This window comes from Panthera uncia, chromosome D1, assembly GCF_023721935.1.
Source record: "Panthera uncia isolate 11264 chromosome D1, Puncia_PCG_1.0, whole genome shotgun sequence".
Taxonomy (NCBI): Eukaryota; Metazoa; Chordata; class Mammalia; order Carnivora; family Felidae; genus Panthera; species Panthera uncia.
This window is the reverse complement of record NC_064808.1, coordinates 35,745,665-35,760,191: the sequence shown is the minus strand read 5'-3', so window position 1 is coordinate 35,760,191 and position 14,527 is coordinate 35,745,665. Positions and strand designations below refer to the sequence as shown.

Sequence of the window (14,527 nt, the reverse complement as noted above, 5' to 3'; positions counted from 1 at the left end):
GTTTCCATACAACACCCAGTGCTTATCCCAACAGGTGCCCTCCTCAATGCCCATCACCCACTTTTGCCTCCCTCCCACCCCCCATCAACCCTCAGTTTATTCTCAGTTTTTAAGAGTCTCTTGTGGTTTGCCTCCTTCCCTCTCTGTAACTTTTTTTCCCCCTTCCCCTCCCCCCTGGTCTTCTCTTACATTTCTCAGGATCTACATAAGAGTGAAAACATATGGTACCTGTCTTTCTCTGTATGACTTATTTCACTTAGCATAACACTCTCCTGTTCCACCCACATTGCTACAAAAGGCCATATTTCATTCTTTCTCATTGCCAAGTAGTATTCCATTGTATATATAAACCACAACTTCTTTATCCATTCATCAGTTGATGGACATTTAGGCTATTTCCATAATTTGGCTATTGTTGAAAGTGCTGCTATAAACATTGGGGTACCAAGTGCCCGTATGCATCAGCGCTCTTGCATCCCTTGGGTAAATTCCTAGCAGTGCTATTGCTGGGTCATAGGGTAGATCTATTTTTAATTTTTTGAGGAACCTCCGTACTGTTTTCCAGAGTGTCTGCACCAGTTTGCATTCCCAACAGTGCAAGAGGGTTCCCGTTTCTCCACATCCTCTCCAGCATCTATAGGCTCCTGATTTGTTCATTTTAGCCACTCTGACTGGCATGAGGTGATATCTCAGTGTGGTTTTTATTTGTGTTTCCCTGATGAGGAGTGATGTGGAGCATCTTTTCATGTGCCTGTTGGCCATCCTAAATGCCAGGTTTTGAACTGAACTAAAAGTATTCACACATGTTAACTGGTTTTATTTGATTTTTCTTTCTCAGATGGTTAATAGTACTAACCATAAATTGTTAAAAGCCCATTTTTTGACTCAGGTGAAAATGGCTCAATATTTGGTTCTGGAAATCACTTAGCCCTTTTAAATTACACTCTCTTCATCAATACGAGAGAATATAATAAACTTTCATCTGGATAAAAGAGATAGAATTAAATAACTCATATATTTAAGCTATTTAGGAGTTATTCACTATCTCAATTAATTATTGTAACAGCCTGACTCTGTGGTTGTGGTACAATACTTATGCCATTGTAAAATACAGCAATCTTTGTCTCAAACTTTCAATGATCTAACATGGAAGACATTTTTATACGCAAATAACAGGCTTTTTCTCAGTACTTATAATTTGCCAGGAACTGTACTTCAAATTATACTTAGGGAAAACACTTCCTTATATGTTTATATTCAAAATTTACTAAGTCCATGTATACAATTAAAATGCATTTTCTTCATACTTCCTGCCTTCATGATGCCTAGAGAAGAGTACCTCGCACATAATTACTGGCCAAAAAATGTGTGTTGAATTGATGCTTCTAGGTTAGATACGAGCCATTTCGTATGAAATTAATACAGAAACTATATACCACTGCAGGACAATGTGACCAAAAATTGACATTTGACATAGAAAATACCTAAAATTAAAGAACTTATTTTCATTTTCCAGGCTAAATTTAGCTTAGAAACTAACTATGAAACTCATAAGAGATACACATTTAAATTGCACTTAAGGTTTTTAGCCTTATTAAGAATTTAAAAAAATTTTTTTAAATGTAGCCTTTTCCAGCCTTATCCAATATGTTTCTTGTGCCTCTGAGTCTGTCTCTGTCTCTATCTCTCTCTCACTCACTAATGATGAAGTTTTCCAAACACATTTAAGAATATAATGGGGTGCCTGGGTGGCTCAGTCGGTTAAGCGTCTGACTTCAGCTCAGGTCACGATCTCGCAGTCCATGAGTTCGAGCCCCCGGTCGGGCTCTGGGCTGATGGCTCAGAGCCTGGAGCCTGCTTCCGATTCTGTGTCTCCGTCTCTCTCTGCCCCTCCCCCGTTCATGCTCTGTCTCTCTCTGTCTCAAAAATAAATAAAACGTTAAAAAAAATTAAACAAAAGAATATAATATGGGCACATAAATGTGAATCAGTCTGTGATAAGATTCAAGATAACTTATTCATAAACTCAAATTTTACTGATTCATCACACAGAAAAAAAGCATTCTCTTCCAAAAGACAAAAAGTAAATTTACTTAGCTTTTCTCACTTATTCTGTGGAAGTTATTGCTTATTCTAGGACTAAGTGGTCATTTGGAGACAGTATTTTATTTCCTTTCTTTTTCCATAAAGAGTTTATGATGGATTCAGAAAACCAAGACCATTAAGTTGCCCATATTACTTATGGTCACATATATGTCTCTTCTTTTTTTTCCCCTTCAGGTTGGCATGCTATCTGCTGTGCCACACTTGGTAATGACAATTATTGTACCCATTGGAGGGCAGATTGCAGATTTTCTAAGAAGCAAGCAAATTCTTTCAACAACTACAGTAAGAAAGATCATGAATTGTGGTGGTAAGTACATAAGTGATGTTAAGGACATGATTTTGGCTCACAAACTGCTGATCTACAGGAGTGAGTAAATTTTTCTGTGCGTATCAAATATGCAGCACAATTTGTGTCTTCGTTGTTCATTTATAATCATTTCTCTATCTTCAAATTTTCATAATTTCTAGTTTTAAGTAACCACATAACCAACTTTCCCTGCCCACCACTGAAACTGAAGATTGTCTTCAATGTTTTTATTAAAATGAAAGGCTTCAGTAATCCCTGTGCATATACTGTTCTTATTATTTTTAAAATAGACTTCCTGAAATGGTTTGCTATGTCAGATAGGCATGAACGTTTTTAGCAGTTTTAGCTCATTGGAAAAATTTACACAAATTTGTGAAGTGTTTCTATGTGTTTGTTTCTGAAGGTTTTGGCATGGAAGCAACACTGCTTCTGGTTGTTGGCTATTCTCATACTAGAGGTGTAGCTATCTCATTCTTGGTCCTTGCAGTGGGATTCAGTGGATTTGCTATTTCTGGTAAGATATGTTTTTAAATTTATAAATGTAACACCCTGATTTTTGCTGTTAATACACACACACACACACTTGCTGTTAACACACACACACACACACACACACACACTTTCCTTTCCTCTTTAATATTCTGGCTGTTGAAAAGTTACTCATAATATTTTCACTAGAAAATAAAAAGAATAAACATTTAGAAATAATTATTTGGATCTGTTACCACTAATTTCTCCCCTGCTTACCCTCCTCCTCCTCCTTCTTCTTCCTCTCCTTCTTCTTCTTGTCCTTCTTCTTCTTCTCCTTCTTCTCTTTCAGAGAAAATCTCTCTGTAGTGTGAGCATCACATTTTAAGTATTGTGTAAGAAATAATACCTCATACTCCCATTATATCCCTGAGCTAGATTATCAAAAAATACTTATTGAGCACAGGCTGTATACCTAGTATCTTCTAAAGAGGGCGATGAGTGTGGTAGAGAATATTCTACAGTCACCCACTTCTAAGAAGTTTAGGATTCTCTGAGTTTAAGCTTGTGTGTATGTTTCAGGTTTCAATGTTAACCACTTGGACATTGCTCCGAGATATGCAAGTATCTTAATGGGCATTTCAAATGGTGTTGGCACATTGTCAGGAATGGTTTGCCCTATCATTGTTGGTGCAATGACAAAGAATAAGGTAAGATGGAAGTGTTAGTTTTAGAATATTCTCTCTCATGGTAAAAAAAAGTTCCTGTGTTCTGTTTGACATTCTCTTTGTGGTCCTGTCACCAGACCTCTGAGTAAGGGAGATAAAGGAGGCTCAGAAGAAAATCTCTCTCGAGGAACTCTGAGGAAGGTTTCTTTCCCAACCAATAAACAATATGGTTTCCAACACCTTTTAATATTTCTTATATTTCTGGTTTGGCGAAACAACGAAAAAACTTTTTTCTCTTAGCTTATTAGAACATGAAAATAGAAGTCTTCTGAGCTTTATTTGGAAATGTCAATTCAGAATCCACAGGTATCAATGGAAGAATATTATTATCAGGTATTTGTCCTTATATGTAGAGCTTCAAAATTATGGTTCACCAAAAAGAAATAAACAAAAGAATTAGGAGGAAAAAATATATAAGTACATGAATGGAAATTAAAAGAGAGATTATGGGTATTTTAAAAATTAGCAGACCACAGATATATTTGGAGTTTTATTTCAGATCCTGAGATTTACAAAAAATGTTAGTTAATGAAAAGGCATAGGATTATGGAAAATTTCTATCACAGTATTTGCTTTATATAATCAGAAGAGGGGTTTCCCCTAAAGATAGCATTGTATGAAAAGCTTGATGGTGGTGCATTCAAAGAAGATGTTATGCATTTTTAAACACAGGGAGTTTGTTCTCACAATGCCAATTTTTGTCAATACAGTCACGTGAAGAGTGGCAGTATGTTTTCCTGATTGCTGCCCTGGTCCACTATGGCGGAGTTATATTTTACGCAATATTTGCCTCAGGAGAGAAACAACCCTGGGCAGATCCTGAAGAAACAAGTGAAGAAAAATGTGGATTTATCCATGAAGATGAGCTTGATGAAGAGACAGGGGACATTACTCAAAATTATATAAATTATGGTACCACCAAGTCTTATGGTGCCACAACACAGGCCAATGGAGGTTGGCCAAATGGCTGGGAAAAGAAAGAGGAATTCGTACAAGAAGAAGTACAAGACTCATACACCTATAAGGACCGAGATGATTATTCATAACAAAGCTAATTGCTGGATTTATTTTTAGTGTTTGTGATTAAATTAATTGTGATTGCACAAAAATTAAAAAAAAAAAGTGATGTAAACACATAAACATATCAACCAGGCAACTCTTGCTATAAAAATGAATCAAAAAGACAAACAAACAAAGAAAAAAACTCATGAAGTTTCCATCAAGTGCAATCTGTAGAAGTTGTGAAATGCCATCATTTCCATTCAGGTCATCCATTTTTGCGTTTGTGATTTAATGGTTGACTGGTCAAAATTGTAGAAGCAAGTAGTTACTCTTTGGATTCATGTGAGCTAAAACTCATCACCATTTAATAAAGCACAACTAAAACAGTTGGCACATCCCATCCTACACAGGTTAGGAAGCCAAAGCTACTTGATCATGCAAAATGCACTTATATATTTGTTACACTGTATTGCAAGGTATCATGCAGAAGTCCTGTTAAGAAAACTAAAGATGTCATGTTGGCTGCATCAGGTGTTGGCAACATTTATTGAATATAAATTATAGAGTTGATATATCTCTCAATTAGAGAAGAATATTGTGGGCTAGCAACTAGCAAGGTGTACTAAATAATTATTGTTATTACATAATGTGGAATATTTTGTTGGTTCTGAAAAGAAATATCTTGCAGTGTTTTATATGAAATGCTTGTGTGCATATACTTATATCTGTGAAAGAGAACTTGTAAAGTGGGGGGTATGCTTCATGTTCTTCCATTCATTTACCTAACAGTATAAAACACTTCACACTTCAACAAAATCTGATGTTTCATGTAGCATATCACATAACTTTTTTGCAAAAAAATATAAAAAGTAAATAGACTTTAATGTATTTTTTATTACAACTTTGTACTGGTTGTAACTTGCATTAGAAAAAAAAAAGATACACATGCCATAAAGAATCTAATAAGAAATTTACTACGGAGATATATCCCTTAAAATGCAATATTAACAACAAAAGAAATAGAAAATTGTTTAGATATTCTTCTTCCTTAATAATGAAATACTATATTAACCTTGTGCCACAGAGCTATATATAATATGAAAAGATAAACTTAATAGAGATACTGTAAGTAGACAATTTTATTATTTAAAGTCCCATTTAAAAGATCTTTGTCTTAAATATATAGGACAATAAATTATATTAAAAATTATATCTCTATATATATCTGTATATCTTATACATATCCATACACAAAAACATAATAAACAATCTTCACAAAAAACCAAAAATAGCATACACCTCATGTTGGGTTAGGGGACTGCAATTTCTACTTTCATAGAGTCATAGAATTTTAGATGGGGCAGAGGCATTTTGCTTGTCATTTCTTAATATAACTCAACAGGAATTGCAACATTTGTGTTCCAAGCAATAAGTGCAATGCATACAATTTCCTGTCTGTATATTATCTTCATTTTGCTTGTGGTAGCTGTCTGGGTGGTTGGAATGATTTTTTTTTTCTTTCAAAAGTTGACATCAGACCTCTTTATAATGTTCTAAATGATAATAACATATTTCCCAATTCAATGCAAAATATGATTGGTGTATTTAATTGTCTATTCTGGATATCTGATCTGTTCATTGGTTCATTGTACTGTGCTAGTGACTGGAAATCCCGCTACTGCAAATAGAAAACATAACATTTGTTTTAAAGATGCAAACCATCCCTGAACCTTGAGAAAATAAAAACAGCCTTTGCTTTGTGTCTCAAAGTGATATAATGTGATCATGGCTTTTGTTGTGTTGAATGAAAAGATGTGGACTATCATTTTGTTGCTGCAAAAAAAAAAAAAAAAGTTAATAAAATGCTCTATTTATCCTTTTGTAAAAATACAATACATTAATTTGGGTTTATTTTATTTAGTTTGTAACATTAATGCAAATTTAACTTTTGTGTGCTCCAATGAAGCCAAATCTAGGCTCAAGAATAATAATCTTTTTAGCTACTTGAGATTTAATGGAAAAACATGGCATTCTTTAGATTGTATGGGATGCGGTTCCCTAGACAGAGTTTTACATCAAGGAATAGGTCTCTGAGTCAAACTCTATCTTTCAGTGATGGACTTCTCATAACATTTGTGCTAAGCTTAAAAATTTTTAGGAAAAAATTCAAGTTGTCAGGTCAACGATGCTATACAGTTTGGATTGCATTTGTTGGTTGTGCTGGACACTGTCCTAACCATTCTACATAAAGTATCTCACAAAACTCCACAATGACCCACAGTAGTTACTCTTTTTATTCCCAGATTACAAAGGAAGAAACTGAAGCTTGTAAAGGTTGAATAAGTTTCCCAAGGTAAAACAGAGTAACAGCATCATAGGGTATAATGTGTCAGCCAAACCAGCAAGCGGTGAGAGATTTATCAAGGTAGCGGCCAATGGAATGTCTGTGTTACTGGAAAAGTGATCATTTTGCTCTGATTCCCAATGTTACAGACGTGTGGAAGGGGAAGACCATAATTATATAGCACTGGGATCTTAGAGTCATAGAACTTTACTACTCAACAGGACTTCTGGGATGATTTAGTTAACACTCCTTGTTTAACTAATGATGACACTGAGGGTCAATACATGAAACTGACTGGATCAAGGGACACAGAGCATGTTGTGGATGTGGAAAGAAGTAGCACAGTAAGCTGTGCTTGGTTTTTATTTTTATCTTCTTTTTTAGCCAGGACTTAATTTAAGAAATTAATTGGAGAATATTTATCAGTTCAACCACTACCCCGTATCCACGACTTACATAAGCTCAGTGTGTGTGTGGGAAGTGAAGGAATGTATTGTCTCTTCCTGAAATCCTCTGCACAAAGAAACAACAGCCAGACACCCAGACACCCAGACTAATTTTTATGGAGGCTGACATGCCATCTTTGCATATCTTTGGCAGGAATGAAAGTGTCTTGGCCCTAACACTCTATAATTTCCCCAATTCTGTAACACAAAAGTTTACAGTTCTGTAAGAGAAGCGTTCTATTGTCTCCAGATATTACCATGGGCCACCCTCATGTGCTTTTACCTCTTATCTTCCCTTTCTCTTCATTCTCCCCTTTTCCTCCTCATCCCAATGGCTATCCCCATGTGGAGTGTTATATGTTCCAGGTATGTTGTAATTTGCAAAATGCTTTCTTATGTGTTACCCCATTTCATCCACACATCTATCTGCCTTGTAAAATTGAAAGGCCACATATCAGTGTTAGTATTTGTATTTTCCAAGTAGGGGAACCAGGTGTAAGATGGCATAATTAACTTCCTAAAGATTCCCTAGAACGAGATACAGACTATTTGGCCACAGCAAAAGAGTGATTTATTTTTATCTTTAAATCACTTTATTACTCTTCTGATTATAAATGTAGTATAAGGGAGGGGAGCTTCATTAGGTAAAGGACAGTATTGAATACAACGAAAGTGAAGACAACTGAAAATCTCACTATCCAGAGATAAGCACTGTTAACATTTCTGGAATCTTTAAAAGAAAAATGGACAAAAAGGTTTTGCAATTTTCGAATTTGAAGTCATACTTGATCTATCGTTGCAAACCAATTTTTCCACTGAACAATATTGCATGCATAGTCTCCTATTTGAACAACAGAGTTCTAGAGTCTAATATTCTGTTACATAACATGAGCCATATTTAGTCTACGTAACCAGTATCTTATTTATGAAAATTTTAATTTTACATCTTTTTTTCCCTTTATCTTTCTGCTTGTGTGGATGATTTGGGGAAATGCAAAGTCACATATACACACTTATAACCTCTATAACCGTGATGGATATTTAAATTACTATCTGTAGCTTATTATTCCCGTGTTTGTTTACAGACAGTGCTCCTGACAATTGGCTTTTCTGTGGCTCATTTACTAATTTACGTATTCATTTAACAAAGGTTTATTAGCACCTACACTGTGCAAGTCACTGTCCATAGCGTGGTGAGAAATCAGCCCCTGCTCTCATGGATCCTTAAGTCCAATCTCCTCACTGAAGTGTCTGCAGCACGCCCGGATGCCCAGACAGGACACACAGAGGTGAGAGGAAAGGCTTTTGCACACCAGGACTTTGCTGAGAAAATATTTTTCTTAATCCCCCAAGTTCCCAAAGGTGGGCTGCCTTCAAGGTGCTCCCCATGACAATTTTTTTAAACATTTTAAAAAGTGTTTATTTATTTTTGAGAGAGAGAGAGAGAGAGAGAGATTGAGAATGAGAGCAGGGGAGGGGCAGCGCAAGGGGAGACACAGAATCTGCAGCAGGCTCCAGGCTCTAAACTGTCTGCACAGAGTCTGACACGGGGCTCGAACCCGTGAACCCTGAGATCATGACCTGAGCCAAAGTTGGACGCTTAACCAACTGAGCTACCAACCCTGGCACCATGTCAATTTTTTTTTTTTTTTTTTAAGTTTCAGGTGAGGAAGCTATTCTCAGCCTTAGAGATCTCCACGCTGCATGGGGTCCAGGCTGTGCAGGAAGATCCACATCAACCATCTCCAGGGTCTGAGTCTCCGCAGGAGAAGAGACGGATGGGCTGAACTTCTTACGCTCATTTTCCTGTTCTCCTTCACATTTCTTTCTGTTTGTTTTCCTCCCCTGGGTTTCTAATGACCTGTACATTTTCTCTTTCCATTTGTTCCCCCTGCATCCACATACTGCCTTGTCAGTTCTAATGACAAATAATGACGATTGAGATTTCATTCTTACTGTGGTGATATAATGAGCAGGGTTGTTTTTTTATCCTTTGCTCTCCATCCTCATGCAAGACCTCAAACCTGAATTTTCATTCAGCTGCTGTCAGAAACACTTTATTTGTGAAGGTGGCTCTGTGCAATACAGTCCCTTAAAATGCTCAAGCTTCTCCAAGCTTCTCCCATGAATATAGCCAGGCAGCTAAAAGCTGCATAATCTGGACTTATTACCCTGTCCCTTGTCCAAAGTCAGCCACTTTTGTTGAATGAAACCCTCAGATTTCACCAAGAGCAAACAAAATGAAGAAACCTCTCCAGTTTTGTTAAATCACATCGGAGGACACGTTTTATTACTTTGCTCAATATGCATTAGATGAAGATCCTTGCATTTCCAAGAGTTTGAGGAATGCTTTCCCTATGCATTAGTGCACTGTGGGCAATTAGAAATGAAAAGACATGGAGCTCCACCATGTCTCCTTTTCTTTGTCTCCTTCTCCAGAAGCTTAGAGACATGCTGTTTGACTCAGTGCTGTTTTTATCTTCATTCCTCATTTTCATTTAGTTTCTGTTTTTCTTTGTTTGTTTAGGTGTTATTACCTTTGATTACATTTTAAAGGAGGATGTGAGTAAGGGATCTGATGATGATGATGATGGTATTAATACTAGGAATCATTTATATGGGGCTTATAAAATTCCAGACACTATCTTGGGGTTTCATATATGCATACATAACTCATTTAATCTTCCAAATAACACTTTGTGGTAGATATTGTTGTCAACTCTGTTTTGTAAATGAGAGGATGTAGGCACAGAGAAGTGAAGTAACTTATCCAAGGTCATACAACTAATGGAGTAAAGTTAACAACATGAGAGCAAGCCATCTGGCTCTAGATCCTGTACTCATGATCGCTACAGTTGATTGCTTCTAAATAGCTGTATGATTTGGGGAAGTGACTTAATTTCTCTGAGGCTCAGTTGTTGTTTTTTCACCAATAATATGACACTCTAATCCCTAACTTGTAACTGGGATTGTGATGACATAAAATACCATATAAAGCGTGTAACACAGCATCTTGCACTCTAGTTTTTAACAAGGGTCATTTTGTTTGCACCTTTCCCCATTGTGCTAAGGAAATGCAAGGTGTTAATTCTTCAAGTATGACCTCAGTTTGGAAACTATCTTCAGATATTTTTATCTTTACCAAAACGAAATGGCTCAGGGTGATTACCTAAATTATTTTTCTATTTCTAGCTTATAGATTTTATGTGACAGAAAACAAGAGCAGATAATAGGCACTGTAGGATGCTATTTATGTAAATTATAATATACAGTTATCAGATGATATACTGTGTAGTAAGAGGATAAAGACATGGACAGGAAGGAAGCACATAAAAGAATTCATCGTGGTTACACCTGGAAAGGAAGGAGGAGAATAGATTTGGGAAAAACATAAGAGAAATTTCAAATTGTCATTTTTTAACTTGGAAAGATGATCTGAAGCGAATATAATAAAATTCCAATATTTGTTTACTCTGGGAATTTATATATGACTTTTTATTATATTTTTCAGACAATTTTCTGCATTGTAAAATACAAAATAAGCAAACCAGAAAAGATATTTTCCCGAGAGAACACAAGTCTCCATTTAATCTCAAAGATTAAAAAAGGGCTTTGGGGGGTTTTACCCACTTCCTTGACTGTAAAGAAAAAATCATAATATCCCAGAGTGTTTGACAGCTTTCAAAATAGCATTTAATGCAACAGCTTTCGGGGGATGATTTTATTTTATAAAGTCAAGATAAAGGTAGAATTATACACATTTGTGAATAGGTTTATGAATCCAAATGAAGTTCTTGGGTACAAAGCCAACAAAAGTGTGCATGAGAATAAATGTCAAAGATGAAAGCCTTCTTTCTAACAGATCTCCTCAGAGTCTATTGGACTGCTTCTCAAAGATTAAAAAAGGGCTTTGGGGGGGTGTACCTATCTCCTTGAATGCAAAGTAGAAATTAGTATATCACCATTAATCTAAAGGAATATTAATTCTCAATTCCAGTTGCAATGGGATAGTATAAAAATGAGAATTATCTGGATTGAACTCCTAAATCTGCCAAAATAAAGGAATTGGTTAGCCTTGATGGTTTCTAAAGATCCTCCTGGCTCTGAAGCTCTGAAGTTTTCTGACTTTATTCTCACTGACATATAGCTGAGTTCCTCAAGTCAACTTAAAGAAGTGTAATTGTTCTCAGAACCCCATTACATGTAAGACTAAAGTTTCTCTTTCTGTCTATATTCTTATCTGACATTTTTAAAATCCTGATGGTTACTGGAGGTTCGCTTCATCCTGGTGGGCTTCTTTCTGTGATGCTACTCTCTTCCTGACTCTTACAAAACTTAGGATTTAATTTAAGCTAGTCATTAACAGAAGGTAATGTTAGCCTACATCTTAGGATTCACAACAGAGCTTTTGAGCTAATTAAGAACCACTCTTTCACTCAGGAAGTTAGGCAGTGTGTCAAGCAATAAATATTGAGAATGTATTATGTGGCAGGTACTAGAAGTATGGTGGGGAAAATAGCTAAAATGATCCTGCCTTCATGGAACTCTTAATACATGGAGGTGACAGATAATAAAGAAATGAACAGAAAAATGAATTATGGTTGTGATAGATACTATGAAAGAGATGGATAGGTGCTTTGAGAAGTTCAAATGGAGGACTTGACCTAGTCTATGCGTGGAAGAGAATTTTCTCAAACTACCTAAATGTCGGTGAGTATACACACAGAACAAGTTAGATGTATTTAATATATAGAAATGTGGGGCACCTGGATGGCTCAGTCAGTTAAATGTCCAGCTCTTCTTGACTTCAGCTCAGGTCCTGATCTCACGGTTCATGGGTTTGAGCCCCAATTTGGGCTCTGTGCTGGCAGCGTGGAATTTTCTTGGGATCCTCTCTTTTCCTATCTCTCTGCCCCTCCCCTGCTTGTGTGTGTGCTCTCTCTCTTTCTCTCTCTCTCTCAAAATAATTAACTAAACGTTTAAAAAGAAGAAATATTAATCAGCTACGCTTAAATCTATCATACTAAAACATTTTTTCAAGAGTTACAGTATTTGCTCATTCATTACTTCATTCAACGTCTATTAAGCTATGTGCAGACCTATTACTAAACTATGGAGACAGAAAAATGAATTAGGCATATTGTCTGCTCTTGAGAAGCTCATGGTTTAGAAGAGAAGACAAATAGAAATAGAAATAACTGTAGAAAGAATGTTATCAGAGAAAAAAAAGAAAAAAAAAAGAAAGAACTTCGTGTATGTAGAACCTCTCGCATTTGGGTAGCAAATTCTGCATATCAGTCAATATTCACGATCATTCCTGACATAGGTACACCACTGTATAATTTCACTTTTATATATGATTTATCACAATTTGTAATTAGGCCTTTATTTGTTTGTTTATAACTATAACATTAACATATTTTTCCCACTAAACTGTGAATGCTATGAGGCATATCTTTTGCTCTCCATACTATATCCAAGGCCTAACATACACATTAGGAACTCAACAAATAATCAATGGGAGAATGCATGGTCATAGTTGAAATGCAAGCACGATATTATCCTCCTCATTAAATCAATTCTTCTTTTCAGAAGGGAAGTCTGAGACAGAGAGAAGATATTGAACTAGACTTTGAAAGCGGAATAGATGTTTGCCCACGTTCTAAGTGGAGGAAAGGCATAGCAGCAGAGGACCCATCACTGGCAGATCATGGAGGTGTTACTACTGTGGTGTGTTTGAAAGAGCCAGAAGGTGGTGAGAATATAATATCAAGTGTGCTTAGGAAGAGATATGAGACTAGATAGGATGATTAGCCTGGTTGTGCAGTGTCTTTGGTGCTAGACTATATTGTTCAGATGCTATTTTATATTTGAAAGAATTTTTAGTGGAGCCTGAGATGAGCATTTCTGTCTTACAGGATGTTGCATAGGAGAGGGAAGGGGCTGGTACAAGAGTGCCAAGGCAGACATGGTGTGGGGGAAGATGATGTACTCTGGGGATCGTAGTGTCTTTCCAGATGTTAAGATAAAAGCTTGTTTCCTTCATTGCATATACACCCACTCACAACCCAAGAACAGGATGTGGATAATCAAAATATATCGACAAATACATGATTCATGCTTTCCGCACCTTGCATAATGAGTCCAAGGCAGAGTGATCCACTTGTCCCTGGCTTTCACAACTCTAGACAGAAAGAACCAAGCACATTATTTATGAAATAATACTTCTCTCTTTTTCTTTCTTCCCTTTAAAAATCCTGTCTGGATCTCAAGGTTATACACAAGGACAAGACAAAGTGTCTCCAATTTTACTTTGTCTTCTCTCTCATATCTAGGAGCATATTTGTTTCAGAAGTAACCCCAAGTTGGTCTCTTTTTTCAAGGAAATGAATGCACTCAAGGAGCAACAGGCTCATCCAAATGGTAGATTCCAGTTAATCTTTGACCATACTCCATCATTTTTGGTGCTTTTTTATCATTGTGTTCCTTAATTTTTTTTCTTGATAGAGCATGGTTCTTTTATGATATGTCTGGAAACATAAATAAAAACTGGAAGTGTAACCAGAGGGCTTTTAAGGTCAAAATCCTAGTTCTTCATCAGTAATGGTGGACATTATAGTTGCCTGCCTTAAGAATTTATTTTTGAAAACATAGAAAGGAATGGGTGATCCAAAATATCACCCTTACTACGAGTTGCCAAAAGGAATGCTGGAGTTGGCTTCACACCATACCTCCAACCACTTAGGAGAAAATCATTTCGTTTCTCTGAGCTCAGTATCCTTATCTTCAAAATGGGCATAAAAATGCAGAGCTCACTAAATTGTGGTAATTTTTTAAAATGTTTATTTATTTATTTTTGAGAGAGACAGAGAGAGAGAGAGAGAGAGCATAAGTATGTCAGGGACAGAGAGAGAGGGAGACAGAGAATCACAAGCAGACTCCGTGCTAACAGCACAGAGCCCAATGTGGGGCTCAAACCCATGAACCGTGAGATCATGCCCTGAGTTGAAACCAAAGGTCTGACAGTAAACCAACTGAGTCAATCAGGCACCCCAAATTGTGGCATAAATTTAATTGGATGATTTGATTTGTGGAGTTTGTAAATCTTAATAAAGTGCTAAGCAAA

At 36.3% G+C, this 14,527-nt stretch overlaps 1 protein-coding gene and 1 pseudogene across 3 annotated transcripts in view; one reads left to right on the top strand and one right to left on the bottom strand.

Annotated features, from left to right (window-relative positions):
• The window catches only part of SLC17A6 (solute carrier family 17 member 6), a 40,179-nt gene extending 33,784 nt beyond the window's left edge, over positions 1–6,395 (top strand). For all 3 annotated transcript variants that reach the window (XM_049649232.1, XM_049649242.1, XM_049649235.1), the window contains 4 exons: positions 2,281–2,413; positions 2,817–2,927; positions 3,464–3,591; positions 4,320–6,395. In XM_049649232.1, the coding sequence (XP_049505189.1) occupies positions 2,281–2,413; positions 2,817–2,927; positions 3,464–3,591; positions 4,320–4,655 (708 nt within the window). In that variant the 3' untranslated portion in view covers positions 4,656–6,395. The remainder of the gene's footprint in view (positions 1–2,280; positions 2,414–2,816; positions 2,928–3,463; positions 3,592–4,319) is intronic.
• A 2,659-nt stretch (positions 6,396–9,054) lies between these two features.
• Positions 9,055–14,527, bottom strand: part of LOC125929022 (60S ribosomal protein L14-like) — a 46,798-nt pseudogene continuing 41,325 nt past the window's right edge.